The sequence below is a fragment of the Halichoeres trimaculatus genome, unplaced genomic scaffold (genome assembly GCF_033239565.1).
Source record: "Halichoeres trimaculatus isolate MK-OKI-2021-1 unplaced genomic scaffold, fHalTri1.1 fHalTri1_scaffold_5, whole genome shotgun sequence".
Taxonomy (NCBI): domain Eukaryota; kingdom Metazoa; phylum Chordata; class Actinopteri; order Labriformes; family Labridae; genus Halichoeres; species Halichoeres trimaculatus.
Window position 1 is genome coordinate 25,481,990 of NW_027437183.1, and position 21,288 is coordinate 25,503,277.

Here is a 21,288-nt window from a genome sequence, read left to right on the forward strand (position 1 = left end):
CATTTAATTGAGTTTATACTGTAAGTGATAAAATGTAATTGGTCCCTGAGTCTGGATATTTTTGGGCATAATTATACAGAAACAGGTAAAAATTGCACACAATGTGACGGTGATGTACTGTGTTGTAATATTTTAATAATTCAAGTAGGCCATCTAGTGTCTCAAAGTGGTTATAGCAATGGTTTAAGTTGTTTGGAAGCTTTCTGTTGTTATGAAGTCAGCCATGAGCCTTTCAGTTGCCTTTTAGCTTCTGACATTTGAAATTCTCAGTATTTTTCACAAAGAGTTGATGTGATATGTTTCTGTGATGAAAGTTGAAATTCTATTCTGAAGCTGAAGTTATACTGATGTATGCTAACTGCTAGCGTACCAATGCAGTTTCCCAAATACTTTAGCATCAAGCTTGCGCTATTTTGTTATTCTAGTAAATAAGGTGATTTATACCATTTCAAATGTACTGCATACAAATCTCCTGAGAGAGAGTAATGTCCATTTCTTTATGAAGTCAGTCCTTCAGTAAAACTCTAAGCTGAAAATCCTGAATCAGAGTTTTCTTGGGAAACGTTATCAAACTGCTGAGCTAAGACAGCTGCAGCAGACTAGTCGACGTAAAGCCTGGCAGCTCTGGTACAATGTAAAGAATTGATGAGGGAATCGTTAAGCACAAAGACTAACGGTATCGATGGATTGAAACATTTCTTATCGATTCTCAACAGGAACCAGTTTTCAATTCCCATCCCTTTCCTTAATTTAAGTTTAGACTGAGAAGTTGGTGAAGCTACAGTGGTTTGACATTGTTTCCCTCTGTGTAACATCAGTAAATAATCAGGCAGATTGTTGGGTCTAAATTTGTATTGTCTTGTCACACTTATTTCCTGACTAAACAATACTTTCTCAGAGAAGATTATCTCTACTGCTGTACTCACTTGGCACACAGTTTATGAGTTCCTCCCACACCATTCTTGATGCTAATTTTCTAATGACAGCAGGGATTAAGGTGACAACAACCCAGGGAGCACATATGATGTGATATAATTCTTTTTGTTACAGCGAGTTAATCTGAATCAGATTCAAACAACTCATTCAGCACCTCCTGTCAGCAATTTTTTTTTCTAAATGATTGTAAAATAGCATCTTTTAAGAGCCAAAAACCTCAAGTGTTAAGGATGAAGGATAGTGAATGTGTCCCAAAAGACTGAGGACACATCATAGGTGTGAAGATCAGCTCGAGGCTCTTCTGCTCATAGCGGCTTAGCTGTAAGTGTCCCTGTGAATCAGCCTGCAGGGGAGGCCTGCAGCAATGGTCACCTGAAGGCTATGATGCCATCTTCACCATTTAAGCAAAACACCTGCTAACACACCACTGATGCACAGACCTGCAACCCCCACACACACACACACATTGACATAAACCAGCAGACAGTGTGAAACTGAAAGCTTCAGAGCTGTGAGAAGACTTATATCACAAAAAAGCCAAGAGTCAGAAAAGAATGGAACAATGAAAACATCCCCAGCGTGACTCCTCCAGCTGCTAACAGAGGGAGTTCAGGCGACAGGGGGGCCAGGCAGAGACAGTGAGTAATGTCTGAGGACAGTCCAGGGGGAATGACTCGAGGCCCGAAGAGAGCACAGAGAGTATATCTCTGTTTTAGTGTGTGTGTGTGTACTACCAGAGAAGTGTTTGTTTATTCCACAATGGTAAGTTACTCTTGCTTCACCAGTTCCTCCATGTGTGTGTGACTCATCGCTTCCGGACTGAAGAGAGGACGGTGTAGGTGGATACAGTATCCTTCTGCTGGAACCAAGGAAAAAATCTGAGTTTGTGAAGGCCAACGGGAAAGGCTCGTTTGGCCCATTTAAAAAGTCTGAGAAAGTACTAGCAGTGTTTTTTGAGACTTAACAATCCAAACTGCAAAAACTCTGAGTTTATCAAGTGCATACCCACACTCTGAATGTGGGCCAGAGTGGGGTACCTAAAAGCCCTGGCTGTGTTGAATGAAGGAATCCAAGCTGTATTAGATTTTAAACTTCCTATCACATTACCTTTAAACCTGCACCAATAAATATTTTATAAATTAGATGATGCGATCTCTTTTTTACATCCAAATAAAAGACAACAGTACCTATGTCCAACATAGACTGTATAACTAATGGATGTAGTCTCCCCGATGTCACCTGTCTGTTTCTGAAACCGACTTTTGAAGCAAATCAGCTATTGTGCCCATATTGGAAGTGAAAGACGCTTCGAGTACAGCCACAGGGCACACGGCAAGCTCACAATCTAAATATCTTCTAAACTTCTGAGTTAGGAAAAAAATCACCCCCGTACAGTGTGTGCTGATGGTAAAATTAGTGATTCCTACAGGAAATATTTTTTGAGCCAAGCAGTAAATAGGGTAATTTCTGCTGTGAAACTGGCTTTCTACGTATTTGTGACTTCCTGTACTTCCAGAGTCAGCCTCAAGCGAACACTCGAGAAACAGCAGATTTTGGCACTTTGGCATTGCTGTATTCATATTTTTACACCAGATGTTACCGCTTGGTGTCCACTGATGGCAGTGCCAACAACTTCAATTTCCTAAAGCTTCTAAAGTGCGTTTACTGTGTCAGGCTTAAAGCAGTTCCCTCTAGCAGCTTTTCTTCCCATGGTTATGACTTTAAGGCTTGTTTAGGTCAGTCCAAATGTCTCAGAACTGCTTAAATTTATTTTTTGTTAAATTGAAGTATAAACATGTTGAACATGTTTTTAGAATAGGAATCCACAGCATTGGCAGCAACAAAATTTTAGAAAGTGTCTGTTTTCCCTTTCACAATTTGAATTGTTTGGTGAGGAAAAAATGGCATAAACATGTGATAAATATAACATTTTAAACTATTTTTAACTGAAAGCACTGTGCAGACAGCAGAGGGTGCATTTGTGCTCAGAGTAATGTGCCCTGAAAATGCAGAACTTGATTGGTTTTGCGTGGAAAATAGACGCTGCCAAACACATCGTTGGTGGACACAGACCTTTAAAGTGCAGGCTATTGATTTCAGATAAGATATGTGATAGGAACATGTCAGCAGGTGGTGCAGTAACCTGAACAAAGGTCAAAGAAACTAAATAACTGATTCAACATGGTTTACCTTTAAAAAAAACAAAAAACAAAAAAAAAAACGTATTATATCTGTGTTTGGAGCTCTGTGTCTTCAGGGTAAATGTTAATTAAAACATGTTAACATGCATAGACAGACAATGCTAACATGCTTATGTTAATCAGGTTTCATACTATGCGTAACAATCAGGATTCGCTGGCTAACTATTGCTATTTGCTCAGAATTGTAATTAGGAAAAGGTGTTTCATCTGACCCATAGAGGGCAGCACATTATTTTAATGTTGTGATAATTACCTCATAAATGATCAGAGTTTTCCAACCATCAGTATTCTAAAGGGTTGTTTTACATGCCCACTGGTTACAGCACATCACCTGATTTAAACCCTGAAAGTAAGAACAACAGTTTTCCCTGACAGCCTCATGCTAGGGCCAATGGGCCATGTTACATCAACACAGTGTTGTATTCGTACTATATTTGTCTCGATGTTGTACCTCTTGGGCAGCTCTCTTGTATATTCTATGTGGATGTTGTGGCAAGACACTGTTGTGAAGTGGCGGTCCTTCTCACCTCGCGGCGATGATCGGCCGCTCTTAACGAGCTGCCTGCCAGCCGTCCATCAGAGCAGCAGAGCCAGCCGGCCCCCAGGCCTTGGCCTGCTGGCCTCTGAGCATACATCAGCCCCACGACAGCACGCATCACTAACACCACCGCAACCGTGATGTGACAGCTGAATCCATCTCCCACCAGCCCTACCTACAGCCTAAACAAATTAGAGCCCCACTGAAATTAATACCAGCACACCAATACTAATGAGCACACAGCAGAAAGAGGGGATGAGGCAGAGAATGATAAACACACAACACAAACATCGGCCTTACAGAAATGCATTAACCTGTGAGACCAGAGAAAAACATGTTTGTGTTGTATGTGGTTGCATGAGTGTGAGGACTAACCACAAGCTGGTTTGAATTTAAAAAAGGAAGCAACATTTCATGTTTGAATAAAAAGGAAAAAGGTGGCATTTTGTCAACCATCATAAATCAATTCACTGCAGTTTAAATGTTGATGGTGAAGAATAATTACCAACAAAAGCTGTTTTATAAATACAAAGATGTGACAATGATGCGCTAGAAAAGCTGTGACAAAAAGACCTCAGAAAAACAGGAGGGGACTGAAATGTTTGCGGTTGAATGTGAAATAACCAAAGTTCACAGGATTTTCCCTTACTCCATGTTTTATCTATATGTCGCAATACTTCTGTGAACAGTTAATTTAGTTAAAAGGCATAGTGTCCATTTAGGTATTTATCTGTAACATGGGTTCTACCGATATCATGTCTCACTGTTTTTTTTTTTGTTGTTTTTTTTGTGTTTTGTGTTTTGTTAATTGATCAAAACCTTGGTTAAACCTAATCTGGGACAGAGACAGAGACCATGTAACGTTTGATATTTCACAGTTTGATTAACATCAAAGATGAAAATTTAGTCAAGGGCGCAGCAAACCAAATGACTGCCCAGCTCACCTGTCTTTACGGGAATTGTTAGGCACTATCCCAAAAGTGCAAGGCAGCTCTAAGTGTAAACACACGTGTGTCCAGCAATCAGCAACTAAGAAAAAAATTAAGATTAGGAGTTTGCCCTATCAGAGGCACAGCTGACCTGACTGACAGACCGGCAGGCTGTAGTTGTGGTGAACAGTGGGGCTCAAAGCCCCTCAATTCCACCTCTGTACCTCACAGTACATCAACTGAATTAAGGTTGAGTTCAGCATTTCCAATATGGCACCTGGCAACGATAAGCTTCAAAACTGTTCTACAGAAACAGATGGTTGCTGTCACAGAGGCAACGTCCTTGTCAATATATAATCTTCAGTTTTCAGTGCACTTTCATTTGAAGTCAAAGAAATAGAAAACATCTATAGTGTGCAGAGAATAAGTTATCTGTTTCTTGACATGATCATTACCGTATAAATTATTTTTATTATGTGTTATATGTGGGCAGTATGTACAGTGTGTGTTATAGGCTACTTCAGCAAAGAATAATGCATTGTTGTTTAGTATAAAAATAACAAAAACAAAAACAAAAACAAAAACTGAACTTTACTGAAACAAATGAGATTTTTTGTTGGAAGAAAGAGATAGTGAGGTAGCAGCCAAACTAACTGCTACAGATACATGTTTTCACACAAACTAAAAGCTGTCCACTAAAGGATTTTAAGAAAACACTGACACCAAATTTTAGGAGAAAAATCTTCTGCCCATGATTTATCGGGCCTCACATTGCGTATTAATTAAGTATTTTATAGTTTATTTAACTACCCAACAGTTGAGATGTCTGATATTTCTATGATGTAAGTGAAAAAGAAACATGTCAGTACCTTTAATATGAAAACAGTGTAGATATTGAATTAGTAGAAAAAATGTCATCATAAAGCTGATAAATCTGTTTTGTAAATTATCTGAGCATTTCAACACTTTCAATGACTTCCTGGTGGCATTCATCCAGTGTAAAGTTGAATAGCTGTTTTTTTCTCAGTCTCTATTCTGTAACAATGCAAACAAGCTGTATTCTCAAAAAATGACAAAGTAAAGATTTAAGAGTTAAATAAATAAATACTCAAAGTGTATTGTGGAACCAAAAACTGGTTGTTGTACTTATCGACACACTTTCTATGAGCAAACTGTACCCAGAACTCTGAAATGCCTGGTGCAATACTGGACCATCAGTCTTTTAAATCTGTCCCTCACAGGTTATCATGATGGGACTATCCTTTAGAGCAACATAGACTCAACACTTTCTGTAACCTGCCACTTCAACTCCTGACATCAGTGTATCTTGTGAACTCAGTGCATTTCTTGTTATCATTCATACCATGCAGCTGTGACTGCTGAAACCAGGGATTAGGCAGAGGGAAGACTGTAATTCTTTCACTTAGTTTGTAAATCTCTTATACATTCTGAAACATATGTAGCAGACTTAATTGTCCTTCAAATCTGAGATCTCGATTCTGCCTGTTTCTGTGTGTGTTTTAGATCCAGGCTGTTTTTCTCTTTTACATAAAGTAGCTTTGTCAGGAAACATAGATTTCTGTCTGGATGTGTTAAGAGTGTGAGCCCAGCTGTAACAGAGTGCACTGGATTTCAAATGGAAAAATAAATGAATAAAATGAGGTTATATTGCTGACTCGAGCGCTTTAGGGGTGTTTGGGGCTGTTTACATCTATACTGGCTGAGCAGTGCTGGACTTGCTGCCCTTTTCACCTTGAAGCGATTTGTGTTTAAGGGATAACATTTCAGCATAGTTCCACTTATGTGGATGTAAACACCAGCAAGCCGAGAGCTGTCTGTTTCTAGCACAAGATTCTTACATCTCAGAAGCGAAATGACCAAATAGTGAGAAAACCTATCCTGATATTTACAGACTTTGCTGGAAAACTGTAAATAACTGAAGCTGAATTAATGGTTGTCGAATATGCTTTACAAATATTGAAATAATATGGGGAAATGGGAAATGGCATCATTGCACAAATAATGAAGCAAAGCATCTGTTCAATGAGCAAGATTAAATCCTTCTCCTCAACTTCTCCACTCACTACGCCCACCAAGTAAGAGTGGCTGTACTTCTCTCTGCCTTCTGTTATTTGGTTTACAAAACAGAGCTAAAGCAGCTCTCTTCTAGGTGGAGAATTTTCCTTTTTTGTTTTGCTGAACAACAGCGCTGCACCTTCAGTAAGACAGAAAATCTGATGAATTAATTTATAAGGAGCAGCACAGAGGTTTGCTTTGGGCTCTGAGTCCACTGATACATAAATCCTAATATGTTCTCAGACAAAATCCCCACAATAGCATAATAAACACATGAGGTGCCTTTGAGCTTGCTGGTTTTAAGCATAAAGAAACTGTTTACGATGAGACAAAGCTCTCTAGCTGAACCACTGTGTGAAAGAAATAAAACAAATGAATAGATAAATGTGGCCCTACAAACACAATCTGGCGATGACTTCTCCTTTAAAGTGCGTATATTGCTTTACAATTATTTTGAGAGCTCATAGTTTTAGTCCTAACATCCAGGGTTAAGGCTTCTTTCATTCAAATGTTCAAAGGTGCAGAAATAGTCGCTATATGGTTTATGAAATATTTAATGTGCTGTGCATGTTTGCAGGCTGCCCATACTTTACATTTGCTTTAAAGGTCTTTAAGATCTGATAAATAGGCAAGTCTGTTACCAAGGCACACTCCGGCTAGTCTGGTTAAATGTCCTTTAGGATTGACTTTGGTGCCAGTGATTCAATCATAAGATTTAAGATTTCTAACCAAAGCTAAGAATATACTTCTTTTCAAACCAGATTCACTGCAGGCTTCGTTTTACATGATAAAAAAAAAATCTAATCAAATAACAAGTGTAATATTTAACAGACAGAAGCAAAAAACATCAAATTAAGAGTGCATGTTTCCATCAATGTCTTGTTAGATCATCCCTCCAGATATAACAAAAATGTCACAAGTACATGAGTTATCTTATTTTCTGTATTCCCTGTCTAGGGGGCTGATAATGCTTATTTCCCATGAGAAAGTGCTTTGAGCATCAGGTGTTGCTGAGACTAAATTTATGGTTTGAAAAGTTAAAGAGAAGACAGAAAAAAAAGATCATTCTAATTATGATGTTAAAATAATGAGCACTTACTGTATTGACAGTTCCTCCCCATGTACTCTCCTGGGCAGTCACAGGAATAGTTGGCAACCAGATCTGTGCAAATACCCCCGTTCTTGCATGGGTCCCTTTCGCATTCATTAATATCTGAAAGAGCCAAGACACACAAAAAGGTGCATTCATTTATTTGCAGAAGACATGTAGGCAATTAGAAAGACCTCATCCTCATTAGAATGCATTGGCAGAGAGCGTATATTGAATTCTCCCTGTGTGTTTCTTGATTCTGTCTGCTCATGGACGCTCTCACAGAGACACGGCTTTCTTAAAGCTAATAAATCAAACTGCTTCTCAGGAGACCTTTAACGCTGGAACACGGGATCCAAGTTGTGAGACGTTAACGGCAATTAACCTGTGTACTTTCTTAGTAATATATATAATTATATTATATTTTGGAGTACTTTATAATGTGGGTCTTGATACAATCCTTTATGAAGTTTTGTTGGTTCAAAATTATATCTAAAGAAATGCTAAAACCTCATTGTTCCTGGACAGCAAAAGCAACATTTATTATAATTGTGACATCAAACAAGTCTATATTTGTAAAACCATGCTGTCTGACAGTGTGCCTGACAGGTACCATTATCAATTGACAACCAAATTATGTGATTGAAACAAATGAATTCTATCATTGATACCTTGGGGGTTAATTCAAAGCTTTTGTATTTATGATGCTAGCCCATATAGCATTATGTTCCTGGGGCTGAATTCCTGAAGGGTGAGCCACATCCTCATTGTCTATGCTGAGAATGGCAAATGCAAAACAGTGACCACCATCCCCTAATCAAATTAACAGGAAGCGCAGATACGTGTCTGTCACAACATAAACTTCTGAAGATCAACACTGAAAATTAATTGAAATGCCTGTGTTATTTGTCAATGTAGGAGCACATCTGTAATCAACCAAATTGCAAATTTTCAAACAGCTAAGTGTTCGTATGTTGTAGAAATCCCTAGATTTGTCTGTAAACTGCTCAAAGTGGCCCATTCTAAAAATAAAAATAATTTAAAAAAAAGTACCAAGAAATCTTCTCGAGCTCTTTATGAGACTTGTTGAAATGGTGAGATCAGGTTAGATGCATTGGCTGTAACTGGTTGTTCAGACCCTGCCCTGAAGCCATGTTTTCTTAACTTGTGCTGAGGGATGCTTCTGTGTGTTAACAGACTATAATGGATGGCAGCTATACAGTGAGGAGAGGACTCTTGAAGTTCTTAGCAACTAAGGGCCAGACCTAGATGGCTTTTCAGTAGAGAGGATACCAGTAAATTAAAATTATATTTGCATGTCTGGCATTTGTGGTACTTTATTTTGTGTTTATAATGTCCCTCTGGTATGCACATAGTAGCTTTACATGATCAATTTAGCTACTGTCTCTTCAAGGCCCCCAGCTCCACAAACTGCTTTCCCTTTGATTGGCTGGACCCCTAAATACCTGTTTAGTGTGGAGCAGAGGGTGGAGCAGAGGGTGGAGCAGAGGGCAGACACCCCCCCCCCCCCCCCCCCCCCCCCCCCAGTCATTACCAACTACACTGACACCTTCAGTTGTGACTGTTTTCCTCCTGGGATAGCCTCTTGCCGAATGACTCATTTAAACAATTATAAAAGTTGACAGTCCATCCCACCAATCACACCTCTTCTCTTCTGCTACTGTGAGAGCTTTACAGTTTCACATGGATCACTCAGGTTGTGAAAGTAGAGAAGGGGCAAACATTAGATCAACTTTGAGCACATTTCTAATGACTTACAAACTTGCCCATGGCTGCAAGGATACTTTTAATCCTCAAAAACATACCCTGAGTCATCTGTGACTCATAGGTAAAATTGAGCCTCATGAATATGTACCCAGGCTGGAGATTCAGGGAGCTGAAGAAAGAGAAACATGATTAAAATAAGCCTGTCATGGTGCTTTGTATATCTGAGATGTTATCTATCATATCTACAGTCACTTGGGCACTTCAGTATCTAAAAATATGTATCTGTTTTTCAATGAATGCCTTTGCTTTAGAGACATACTGTCATGGTTTTCACACATAATGGTTACTTGGGCAATGTGGTGTTAGGCTATCTTTAATCTGCAGCAGAGCAGAAAACTTCATAAACTAAATAATACACGGACTGGAAGAAATGAGAGAAAGGGACAGAGAGAGACGTATCGAAGGTTATGTGATTGAGAATCCGTGGAGGACCTTCACATCGACTTTATTTGCTTGTAAAGTTGTTGGATGAAACTGGGCCTTTCAACATTTCCTAAAGGACAGTAAAAAAAAGTTGTAAGGTTGAACTTGGAACAAATTTATATTTCGTTTTCAGTAGGAATGCATAAAAACACAAGCCAGATTTTTTGTCTGTGCATCCGTCTTGATATCTCTTTCACTAGCGCCCTCCTGCCTTGACTTTAGCTGATGATGGAGACCCCCTGCTATTCAGTAATAGTCTGTTATAGGGCTATTTCATAACATTCAGTTGGTGGTAAATTGAGAGTACTGAAAAGAAAAGCACTAAAACACAACCAATAAGAAGCAGATTTTACAAATGGTACTACAACTATTTTTTTTTCTCAAAGGAGCATTCTCTCTTCAAAGGAGAATATTCAGAGACATACACTGGGCAGTTTTTTGATTGTTTCACTGCCTTGCCCATCCCCTCCCGTCAGTGCAGCATTGGTGACCTTCAAGGACAAGACGCTCCTGTGATGCATGACAAGTATGATCCTCCATTTGTCAAGTTTTTAACAACAAAAAGGTCAATCAATACAACTTCTTTTGTGCACAACAACCGCTCCCGTCTCCTTTTTTTGTTTCCCGGCTGGTGCATGTCACAAGGCCAGTCACGAGATACAAAATGAATACTTTGCAGCAGGGGTGGCCAACCTGCGGCTCGGGAGCCGCATGTGGCTCTTTGCCTTTCAGCATGCGGCTCTTCGATCCATTCATAAATATATATATATATATAGTTAAGAGTAGTGGTGTGCTGATCAATCTAAAATATTGATATACTGGCGCCAACGCTGGGATCAGTGTTGATCAATGTTTGGGTGTACAGATTGATACTTAAGTTTCAGTTTCTCTTCTCTAGTAAGAATTTAAACACACTAACAAACACACTAAAACTCGCCTTGAAAATTGGAAATGTATTGATTTTCGTTTTATGTCATTTCGTTTATATGTGAGAGGAAGTGTGTTTGTAAGACCCCGCATGTGACGTGGCTTTTTGTAGTTCCACGGTCATTTTTGGGGCTCTTGGTCTCCGACTGGTTGGCCACCCCTGCTTTACAGTTTGTTCATTCTAGGGTATAGAAGAAACATAGTGGTGCAAGATGCTAGCCTCTGTGGAAGAGGACCCACTGCATATGAAAAGCTCATTGTAAGCCAACAAATAAAAAAATAACTACCGTATTGACTCAAATATAGGACGACCTCAATTATAAGATGACACCCTCTTTTTGAGACCAATCTTCAGAAAGAAGCTGAAACTATTTTTAATTGAAATTTAGAGAAAATAATTGAAGCAATATTAAGAGACTGCTTTCATGTTTAGCTCTACAAACAATCACTAAAATTTTTACTTCAAATGCAGTTCCGATGACAGTTCTGGTAATGGGCATGCTTTTGTTATGTTCTTTAAAAAAACATATATCCGCCTGTCAGTCTCTTGGAAACAGCTGCTTTGGGGGCCATGATAAGCTTTCTCTCTTTTACAGTTTGCATTTTTCAGACTGTCTTTTAGACACCATCTCTGGACATTATACTCCTTAACCCAATTTTTTTCTGCTGTTTGGCAGTTGTTCAACATATTTGCTACATTGATTGTCATTATCTTCAAATTAGAATCATAACTGCCTCAGTTGTCTGTTAACTCGCCCAACTATTGGTCCAGTTTGCTCAGGACAATCACCACATCGCACCATTTCTTATCCCCTGTCACTGTATCTCTGCTGTGATTGACAGATCACTGCAGGCATAGTGAGGTATGGCGCCCTCTGCTGTTTTGGTTGTGTACCAACTGTCAGCAAGTGTCAATGGTTAGACCCCGATTAAAAGAATCCCACCCCCATCAAATTATTTTCAAGGAAAACAAAACCCCGTCATATGTTGGGGTCAATACGGTACTTGTGCATTCAGGTGATTAGACATTAAATCAAACTTTTTACATTCCATCCCTACCTCACGTGTTCAACCAGAGGCTGCTATTGACAACACACAGCACTTTCACAGAAAGACTGCATCGATACACAACTGTAGGATAAAAAGAAGAAACACAAACTGCAGGATTCCCTTGTCAAGCTGTGAGTGATCTGTTTATGTGACATTTATTAATAGAGATGCTGCCTTATAGTCGCACTCTGCCTTTGCACAGATGGTCTGTGACTGTTTGTGCGTGTCTTTGTGTAGATCTTTTCCAGTTTTCCCTCGACATTTCCAGAGCATTTTAATAAAGCCATTAAACACACAGAGTGCAGTTGGTGCACAAACTCCAGCTCCACTAAATTACATCATGGTGGGCTTAACATGGTCTGCAGTCCACTGGGTACAATATACTTGCAACATGGTGACTCAACCTATGTGAGCTGACGGGGGAGATGCATTGTTTACTCAGGCTGGCTAGAGCAAAAGACTGGAGCTCATGATAAAGGCAATTTCACGATCTTACTCCAATAATTAACTCCAGTTTACTGATTTCGGTATGGGAAATTGTTTAAGGGCTTTTGATGGTTTCAATCTAAATTATCTGCTACTTTCAGATGTAGGCCAGCTATTAATTTAAATACTCACACTGAACTGATAATAGGCAGAACTGATGTATTTCAACAGTTTTGAATGTCTAAATGCTTGTGTTACTTAAATAGAAACAGTGCACTAATCAGATGCTATTGTACTTAGCCGTACCTAATTCTAGCACTTGTCATGTTGTGTACAAAAGGGTTTGGGCAAGTGTTCCCCTGTTTTCCACTTATCTTTACAGGAAAGGTTGTAACAGTGTTTTGATGAGATAGTACAAGACACTCTGATATTATAACTAATCTAAGACCTGCCAGCGTGACAATAAAATAAACTGAGATCCTACTGACAACACACAATTACAATAAATGACAGACAAACAAATGCTCTTCAGTAGAAAAACATCTTGCTCATGGGTGGTTATTGGAATCACTGAGGATTATGTTCATTTTTGTCGTTTCTTTGAGCTTGTGGAGCTCAATGATCCAGTTAAAAACTTGAAATTCACAAAGCAAAGCCTGACTCATTTAGATAAACAATGGTGGACACCATAAAACAAATCAGCCATTTAGTTTTTAATGGAGCTATTGTCTGTAAGCAACTGTGACAACAACAATAAACTTAGAGACAGAGCTCTTAATCAAATGAACTGCATGGGCACAAGAAACACTTTAGTGTTTCATAGCAGTGATATTTACGCATGTTGTCTGGTTGTTACTAATTGCCAAAGTGGAAGACTTAAATGAAACGGACTGAGGTTTTAAAGCCACTCATGAACACTGAGATGCCATTAGTTCAACTGATAACTGAATAAGTATAAACAGTGCAGTAGCTCTAATGAGGATTTTTCAAGATGAATGGCAGACATATCTCAGAGTCTCTTTTTTAAATAAAGGACTTCGTGAGGATTAAAGAGGAACTATCTTATTTTTTACAAAGTAAAAATGCTGGATGTTCACACCAAACTTGTGGAAATCCCTGAAAACTGCTCAAAACAGTCTGTTGAAAAAGACAGCATGAGAACTTTTCAAGACTTACTGAAATGATGACTTCATTGTAAAAATAGAAATATTCCCTTATCCATCCTTTCATGCATGAAGACTTATTTTAAGACTTGCATAAAGGAGCCAATCCCAGAATGCATTAGGGTAAGATGCTACGTACACCTAGAAAAAATCAACCACAGTGCATAAAGAAGAATCTAGGCCAACGCCTCCGTTTATCCATTTTCTACCACCTATCCAGTGTTGTCACAAGCAGAAGTCCAAGCAAATCAACCCAAACAACCCTCTACACAGTAACATTTTCCAGCTCCTTCTGGGAGACTCTAAGGTGTTCCCACACCAGGTGTAATATATATATTTCCTCCAGTGAGCTGTGGATCTACCTCGGGGCCTTTTTCCAGTTGGAGATGCGCCAGGAGTAGGGATGGGTACCTTTCACATATGAAGTGATACGGTACCAATGCCCGGTACCTGGCAATCGGTACCGGTACTCAACGGTGCCAATTTTCGGTACTTTTTTGTGCTTATTTGGTAAAAAATATGAGTTTCTTTAATAATTTTTTATTTTTATTTTTCATTTTAACATATTTATTCTTTAATATATATCCTTGCAATGCTGTGTTCATGTCCAGCATGGAAAATTGCCTACTCGTCCACTCCCTCATACTCACAAAGACGCATTTAGGTACCTAAATATGGTACCTTTTGATTTTTTGTGAATCGGTACCCGGTACTTTTGACAGATTTCGGTCGGTACCTATAAAAGTACCTAATTCGGTACCCATCCCTAGCTAGGAGCACATCGAAAAGGGTAGGGTCCAAGAAATATTATCATCAAATGAACAAACATCACAACTGGCTTCTTTAGATGCAAAGGAGCAGCAGCTCTGGTTGTTCCCAGCCCTGTCTCCTGGCTGAGCCAAAACACCTTTATGAGCAAACTCATTTAAGCCACTTGTATCTGTGATCTTGTTTTTTCAGTCAGAACCCATTGCTCATGACTGTAGGTCAGGGTTGAAACGTAGACCGACTTGTAAATTGAAAGCTTTGCCTTGCAGCTTCTTTCCCATTGCCCTCTGCATCACTGCAATCTCTGTCGTTCTCACAATCCATTTTACCCTCACCCAACAACAAAACCCTGAGATATTTTAACTCCTTTACTGGAGGCAAAGACTCGCTCTCTACCAAGAGAGAGCAATGCCTCAGTTCAATTTGCTGTTATTTCACCTCTGCAATTACTTCACTGAAATAACTGAAGCTGTTGTTACTCTTCAAGCTCATATCCTGCAATGTTGCCACCAGTGCTGTGAAAGTTCAAATACAAAGGTGAGCCAAACAGGCTGGCCACTGAAGTAGCCTGGAGCACAACATGCCACTGAAAGAGGGAAACACAGTGAGCCCATCTTACAATTTGCTTCCCTTTTATGAGAGGCCATCGGCCCTTGGGAGATCAGCACAGGGAGAGTGAGACTTAAAAGCGGCGTATTGCCAGTAAATCAGGTGGGAGAAAGGGGATTACTTCAGGGAATGCAGTTAATCCACCCGATAAAAACTAGAGAAGAGAGGTGAGGGGATGCATGGAGAGGATGGGAGAGGCCGACACTGTGGAAAGAAAAGGTGTACAGAGGGGGAGATGTGATAGCCCAGTAGTCAGGTAAATAAACTTTGTTTGCACAACAGCTTTAGCTCAGTGAAAGGCATCCATCCGAGAGGTCTCCCTTACATTTAACAGTGAAAGTCTACTGTTCTACATTTAAATAAATCATTAAGCCTGATATACGATGAAACAACACTTTACAGCTGATGTGTTCAGTTCAGAGCAAATGGCACCATCTCGGTTGTGGTGATTTTACAGGCCAGTTTGAGCAAAGATTTCTACAGTGGATGGAGACAATAAAACTACTAGGCATAAAATTTAATGCAATACAACACATTGGCTCTCCAATAACACCACTTTGTTGAGCTTATAATGTTCTGTTGTTGTTGAAACTGGGCCAGAATGATGAAGATTCTACTTAGTTTGCATTCAGCAGCATTATATTGGACTTCTAAGTCTCGTATTATTTTCTGCAACTTTAGATAGTTTAGAGAAAATAAGCAAAGTAGACTTGCTTCAGATGAAAGTTGACAGTTCAATCAAAAGAACATAAATCCTTTGTTCTGCTCAAGAGGTTTATTGAAATCAAGACAGTAACTAAATCAATGTCTATAATGTTTATCTGGATTTTCAACATCATCCCATAACACAAATCCTCAGATTTTCATCCTCTCCTCAGGCGGCTGGAATGGCTCTCTCCCTGCCGCTGCTCCTTCTTTGCTCTAAAAAGTGCCTCAGCCAGACAGTAATGAGAGCAATGAATAGTTCTAGGCGTCAGGAACTAACCCTGGCTGTGAGCACTAAATTGGTGATGCAGTGAGTCCAGAGAGCAGGAAGACGCCTGCGTTGGGAGGGGTCACCTGTGCCCCCTCCGCTGAGCTGCACTGACCTCTACAGCACCTGAACCTGCGACTACAGCTCCACACACACACACACACACACACACACACACACACACACACACACACACACACACACACACACACACACACACACACACACAACCGGGTGAATCTGCTTTTTTCCTGTTCATTCAACAGGAAGGTCATTGTGTCATATTTTGCACAAAGGAGAGTTACTGAAAACGTAAATATGCCGTAAAGCTGTGGTCAAAAACTGATGGAATTCTATCAAGCGTATTAAACCTTTTGTGCTTGTCTTGGTGTGAATAATTGTGCAGCAATTGGTGTTTGAGAGTACTTCAAATAAGTGGTTGGAGAACTGATGACAACAGAAGTTTGAAAACAGAACATTTTTGCCGTCAGACATGTTCAACAGTGTCCTTGAGATGATTTTAGAGACCTGCCGTAAACTCAAAGAGCCTGATGCTTTATGAGTTAAGTTTGACAGCGGATCACGCTGGGCTGATGGGACACAAGTTAATAGACCTGTTTGGACAACTGTGGCTTACAAATAAAGATGTCGATACAGGAAGCCACTTATGAACACATCCATACAGGAAGTCCAAGGCTTTGCCATGTTACTGAAAGACACCATTTAGCATCCACACAGGTCATTGTTGACATTTCTAGACATGTTCAAATGCTGCTCAATCTGCCAGAGCTGATAAGCTAGCTGGTCAATTCAGCCTTCAAATAGCATTAGCTTATTGCAGAGGCCTCCTTATACAAATGTTTGTTCACTAGCTTGTCAAACAAGCTGAGGTGCAAGGCGAGACATTTGTCCATATTGGCTGATAGGAGAAATACATTACAGCAAGAAAGCTAATGTTTGATTCAATTTGCAGCTACGTGGCTCTGCTATTCCAGTACACAGCTGCTGTTTGGCTGTCAGTCAGCAACTGCTTCAAACCAGCAATCAAACTATTAGAGGAACCACTTAATGTAAATTCAGTTAAAGAAAAAACAACGTTTAACTGCCATACACTGTTTCCCCATCAACTGTACTAGCTGCTCTGCTTCACTGAGAGCAGAAATAATTGAATTAGGAGAGATCATTTAGATCAAATGAGCACGCTAATTCTAACTGGACTTAAACATACATACAGTTGTGTGAGAAAACCCCAAAAATGGGTGCACACAACAAAATAAATCACCCAAATGATTGAAATGAATGTCTGTTAACAGCCTGTAATCCTCTCATGCTTGTAAAACCCCTAAAACGTAATTAGCTAAATGAAAGGTAATGTCCCTGCAGTATTGCCCCAACATCTCAAGCCACTTAAACCCATTAAATTACAGTGAGACGATGGATGAAACTGAGTAAAGCCTTATTTTCTTACTTACCAAACTGGAAGTCACACAACTGGAGGTTCATCAAACCTATGCTTCCATAATGAGATGACTCATTGGAGCCAGACTCAGGCCTTTCTTTATCGGTTTTAAGAGCCAGAGGACTCATTAATGTTTGGTGATCGCACTGCACCTTCTGACCAGTCAATCCAGATGAGATACCACAGCTTGACTGCTGTGTTCATTGATTGACAGGAATGAAGTAGACAACCAGTTGTTTATGCCTGCTGCATAATTAACCCTTGACCTTGAGCACTTGTCTCCTCTGGAAGTAATCATCTCTCTTTTTCTTTTTTCAGCAGTTCGGGTTTCCCCCTGAGGGAGGGTGTCAATGATGTCCGTTGATTCATGATGGTACCACAGATGTTGGATCTGAAACAAGATTGCAATCTCCGGGCAGAGAAAAGATTCATCTGGGGATAAAATGAAAAAGTGATGATTTACAGAGGTGGGATGGTATTCTGAGTTTGACAGAAGTAGCTTTTTCCACTCTCTGATCAAGTACTTTGTTTGGGATGTTATGAGAGCATAAATTAATAAGAACGTCATGTTCAAAGAAGAGGATTATTTGTTATATTACGAGGGCTCTGCCGACATAACAGTGGTTTCAAGCATATTGTTATTCTGTTATTCTCTGACCACAAAGACAGAATAAAACAGAATACTTTATCTGACTGAATGCTCTTTATGCGTTAGAACAGGATGGCCAACATCATTTGCGTCATCTGTAAAGCATACAGCCACTGGTGTACACTACAAAAACAGTATACACACATGTTCAGCCGATAAAAGAGCTCCAGTCCTGATAAAGACAGCAGCTCCTGGGCTCTCCTGTCATGATTTCATCGTGATGAGTGTCTTTCCTGTGCTGCAAGCCTCACAGTTATTTATTCAACTTGTGAATAACACTGTTCCTCACTCATTTTTGTCAGTTTTGAAGTGACACAGCGTTCGCTCGGAAGAGCTGAATACAAAAGCACCACCTGCTCCCATCTCAGCTGGAAAGACACCTCAGTAGTTTGCATGTTCAGAGTGAGTGCTTTATTACCAGTAAAAGGAAGATGCATGCCTTCTTCCCCAACCTTCATTTCATTCCATGTTGTAGCTTATCTCATTCTGGTGTCCGAGGTTCCTGCTCATTTTTCTGCATGACTAAGTGCTCATGCAAGCTGAAGCGTAACTGTAGATGCATTCAAATGCAGTTTATTGCACGTACATAACTGTATCTATGCTGGATGGATTATTGCTTGCCTATGTAAATTCTAGCCTGGTAATTTCTATAGTGCCACTGTACTTCCAGAAATGCTGACACCTCCACAGAGCTGCAGCCTTGTATATTGACGATCAGCCTCGGGTTTCGCTTTTGACAAGTTAAGGTGCAGTGAAACGTGTATAGTCCACACAACTCGTGGCCAAGACAAGCCATGTCTCTCCAAGTTGAGTCAGTGATGGGAGATTGAACATGGAAGCGACTGTCTCCACTGTCAATCTGACCTGTCAATCTCTCCTTGTCTTACCCACGCCACTGAAGTGACTCTCAACATGAAAGACAAGATTCCTGCCCGGGGTCTTTCCCAGTTGAAAGAGAAACTTCAAACCACCAGATGACACCCTGAAATGTGTTTTCACAGTGATATGTCTTAGCCTTGGTCATGGGCGTGTGGACTTAGCATAAGTATTGATTTTATTGATCTCCTTTACAGACATTTCTCAAATCTCATCTCATATGCAGGTTAGTTTTCACAGTGGGGCATGCTGTACTATTTCAAGGGATATGATGATGCATGAAGCTGTGAATTCAGGATTAAGAATAGTGCATTCCAAGGACTGGCTTTTTGAAGTGGGATTAGCCCACTGAGAAGTTATTCAGAGCAGCACTCCAGAAGCCCTTGAAAAGGTATCTTAGGATGCACTGCAGAGAGGTTCTGAGAAGCCAAACACTCATCATTTGGAAAGACATGCAGACCGGGGGGCTTCTCCAGAGCTGGGGTGTGCAGAATGTGAAAAGCCCTCGGCTCGCAGACAGAATGACACTCGGAGGAAAGCCTTAAGTGTCATTTTAAGCTTACAGATGGAGCCTCTACTGCAGGTGTGTGAGGGGAATACTGATGCAGCTCGGCAAAACATTGTGATCCACAAGCTCCTTAACATCACTGAGGTATACTTACTGGAATGTTTAAGAGACACTCTAATGGTCTGAGATGCAGATTGAGAGCAAAGAGCAAACACAGGCTTAAAGTGGGAGAAAACAAGACGCCAGCAAATCAGAAAAGCTCAATATTTGAGAATGTAACTTAACAGCCAAAAATAAATATGAACATACTGGATTAGACACTGCTGTCAATCTTTGTTCAACAGAAAACAAATGATGTCAAATGGATTTTGGAAATATTTAAAGAACTATACTTGTCAGCTCACACACACAGACTTTACCCAAAGTGCCCCACTATAACTAAATAATATCACAGGAATACACAATATTTCAGTGTGCACTGGCACCAAAAGAAAAAGAGAGGGATATAGTTGCTGGGAATGCAAAACAGGGGCAGGTGATTTCACCTTGAAGCCTTTACAACATTTAGACATGTTAGCTTTTCTTCCACTGTATTACATGTGTGAAGTTGAAAATGAAACAGGAGCAGGTATTTTTTGAGAGGACCTTGTGATAACTGGTCACAGCATTACAGGCTGATGAGGATGGTTTTAGTTTTGATCAGATTGTGCCACAAGATAAAGCTCAGGGAATCTGTGCAGTCTGAGTATATTCTATAAGAATTATAATTAAAGAAGGGTTAATCCCCTTTAGATGATGAAAAAGTCTTAACAAGCTTTACTCATAACCAGATGAAACACGTCTAGAAATGTTATTCCTAATAGGAGAAATGAATGTGTTATATAACCTTGACCTTTCTCAGAGAAGACGTACAGACAAAAACAGTCTGGTGGAGTTTGACACCTAAAAGCAGACAAAGAATGTTGCATTATCACCGATATATAAGATGTTAACCGAGAGGGAAAAGTCATTTGAACAGGGGTCAGATTCTGAATGACTTATGATGACATCAATATTTAAAATGCTTCGGTATTAAGATTGATTGAATTTACTAATTCATTTCCTCACTGACCTTTCTCTGAACTCTTTTTCTGCGTGTATAATGAACATGTACTTGGGTGCTTCAGTCAAAATGTGCTTTCATCCTTACAGTGATCTCACATACACATCATCTCTTCAATGCCGAGTCATTTTATCCAATCAGAGAGTGAGTAATGCCATAAAATCACTCTACGGACAACATCAAAAGTTATGTTTTCCTGAACTAACTCCACATCCTCTTGAGCACCCAGTTTCCTGAGAATGGCAAAACATCACTGAAACCAATGTGTCCACTCAGTGACCGTGTTAAATATATGCAGCCCTGTGGAGTCAAGCTGAACATTTATCAGTGCTCTGTTTTGGCTTGCTGTGCCAGCCAAAAGCCCCAAGCAGGACTGAATCTAACTCTTTTCCACCACCTGGGATTTGGAAATGCATCTCTATTTATGCTCTGGCTAGCTGCCAACAGGCTCCCTGCAAAGGCTGCAAGGTGACGGTGCAGCTCAAGTGTCCGAGGGGGCTTCACACAATTAGGCCCTGGTTACTGCTCGTTCCTTACAGTGTTCCAGGGGAGGGATGAACCAGGTGAATAGGTGTTCAGAGAATTGAAAATAAAGGAGAGGGAAATGGAAACAGAATAAATATTTTCAGGTTCTGTGTAAGGGAAATTAAGTTTACTTCTTGTGCATTCTTTGCTTGTAGGTAAAAGCACATTTTTATTGTTCTAAAGGCACTTAATAAATAAATAAATAAATAAATTATGGTAATTATATCAAAAGAAATTGAGGCACTTTCTTAAAGTAATTTGAATATTTAACT

At 39.8% G+C, this 21,288-nt stretch overlaps 1 protein-coding gene across 3 annotated transcripts in view; it reads right to left on the reverse strand.

Annotated features, from left to right (window-relative positions):
- edil3a (EGF-like repeats and discoidin I-like domains 3a) overlaps positions 1–21,288 on the reverse strand; it is a 129,652-nt gene that overhangs the window by 53,302 nt on the left and 55,062 nt on the right. For all 3 annotated transcript variants that reach the window (XM_074670475.1, XM_074670474.1, XM_074670473.1), the window contains exon 4: positions 7,780–7,893. In XM_074670475.1, coding sequence (XP_074526576.1) covers positions 7,780–7,893 — 114 coding nt within the window. The remainder of the gene's footprint in view (positions 1–7,779; positions 7,894–21,288) is intronic.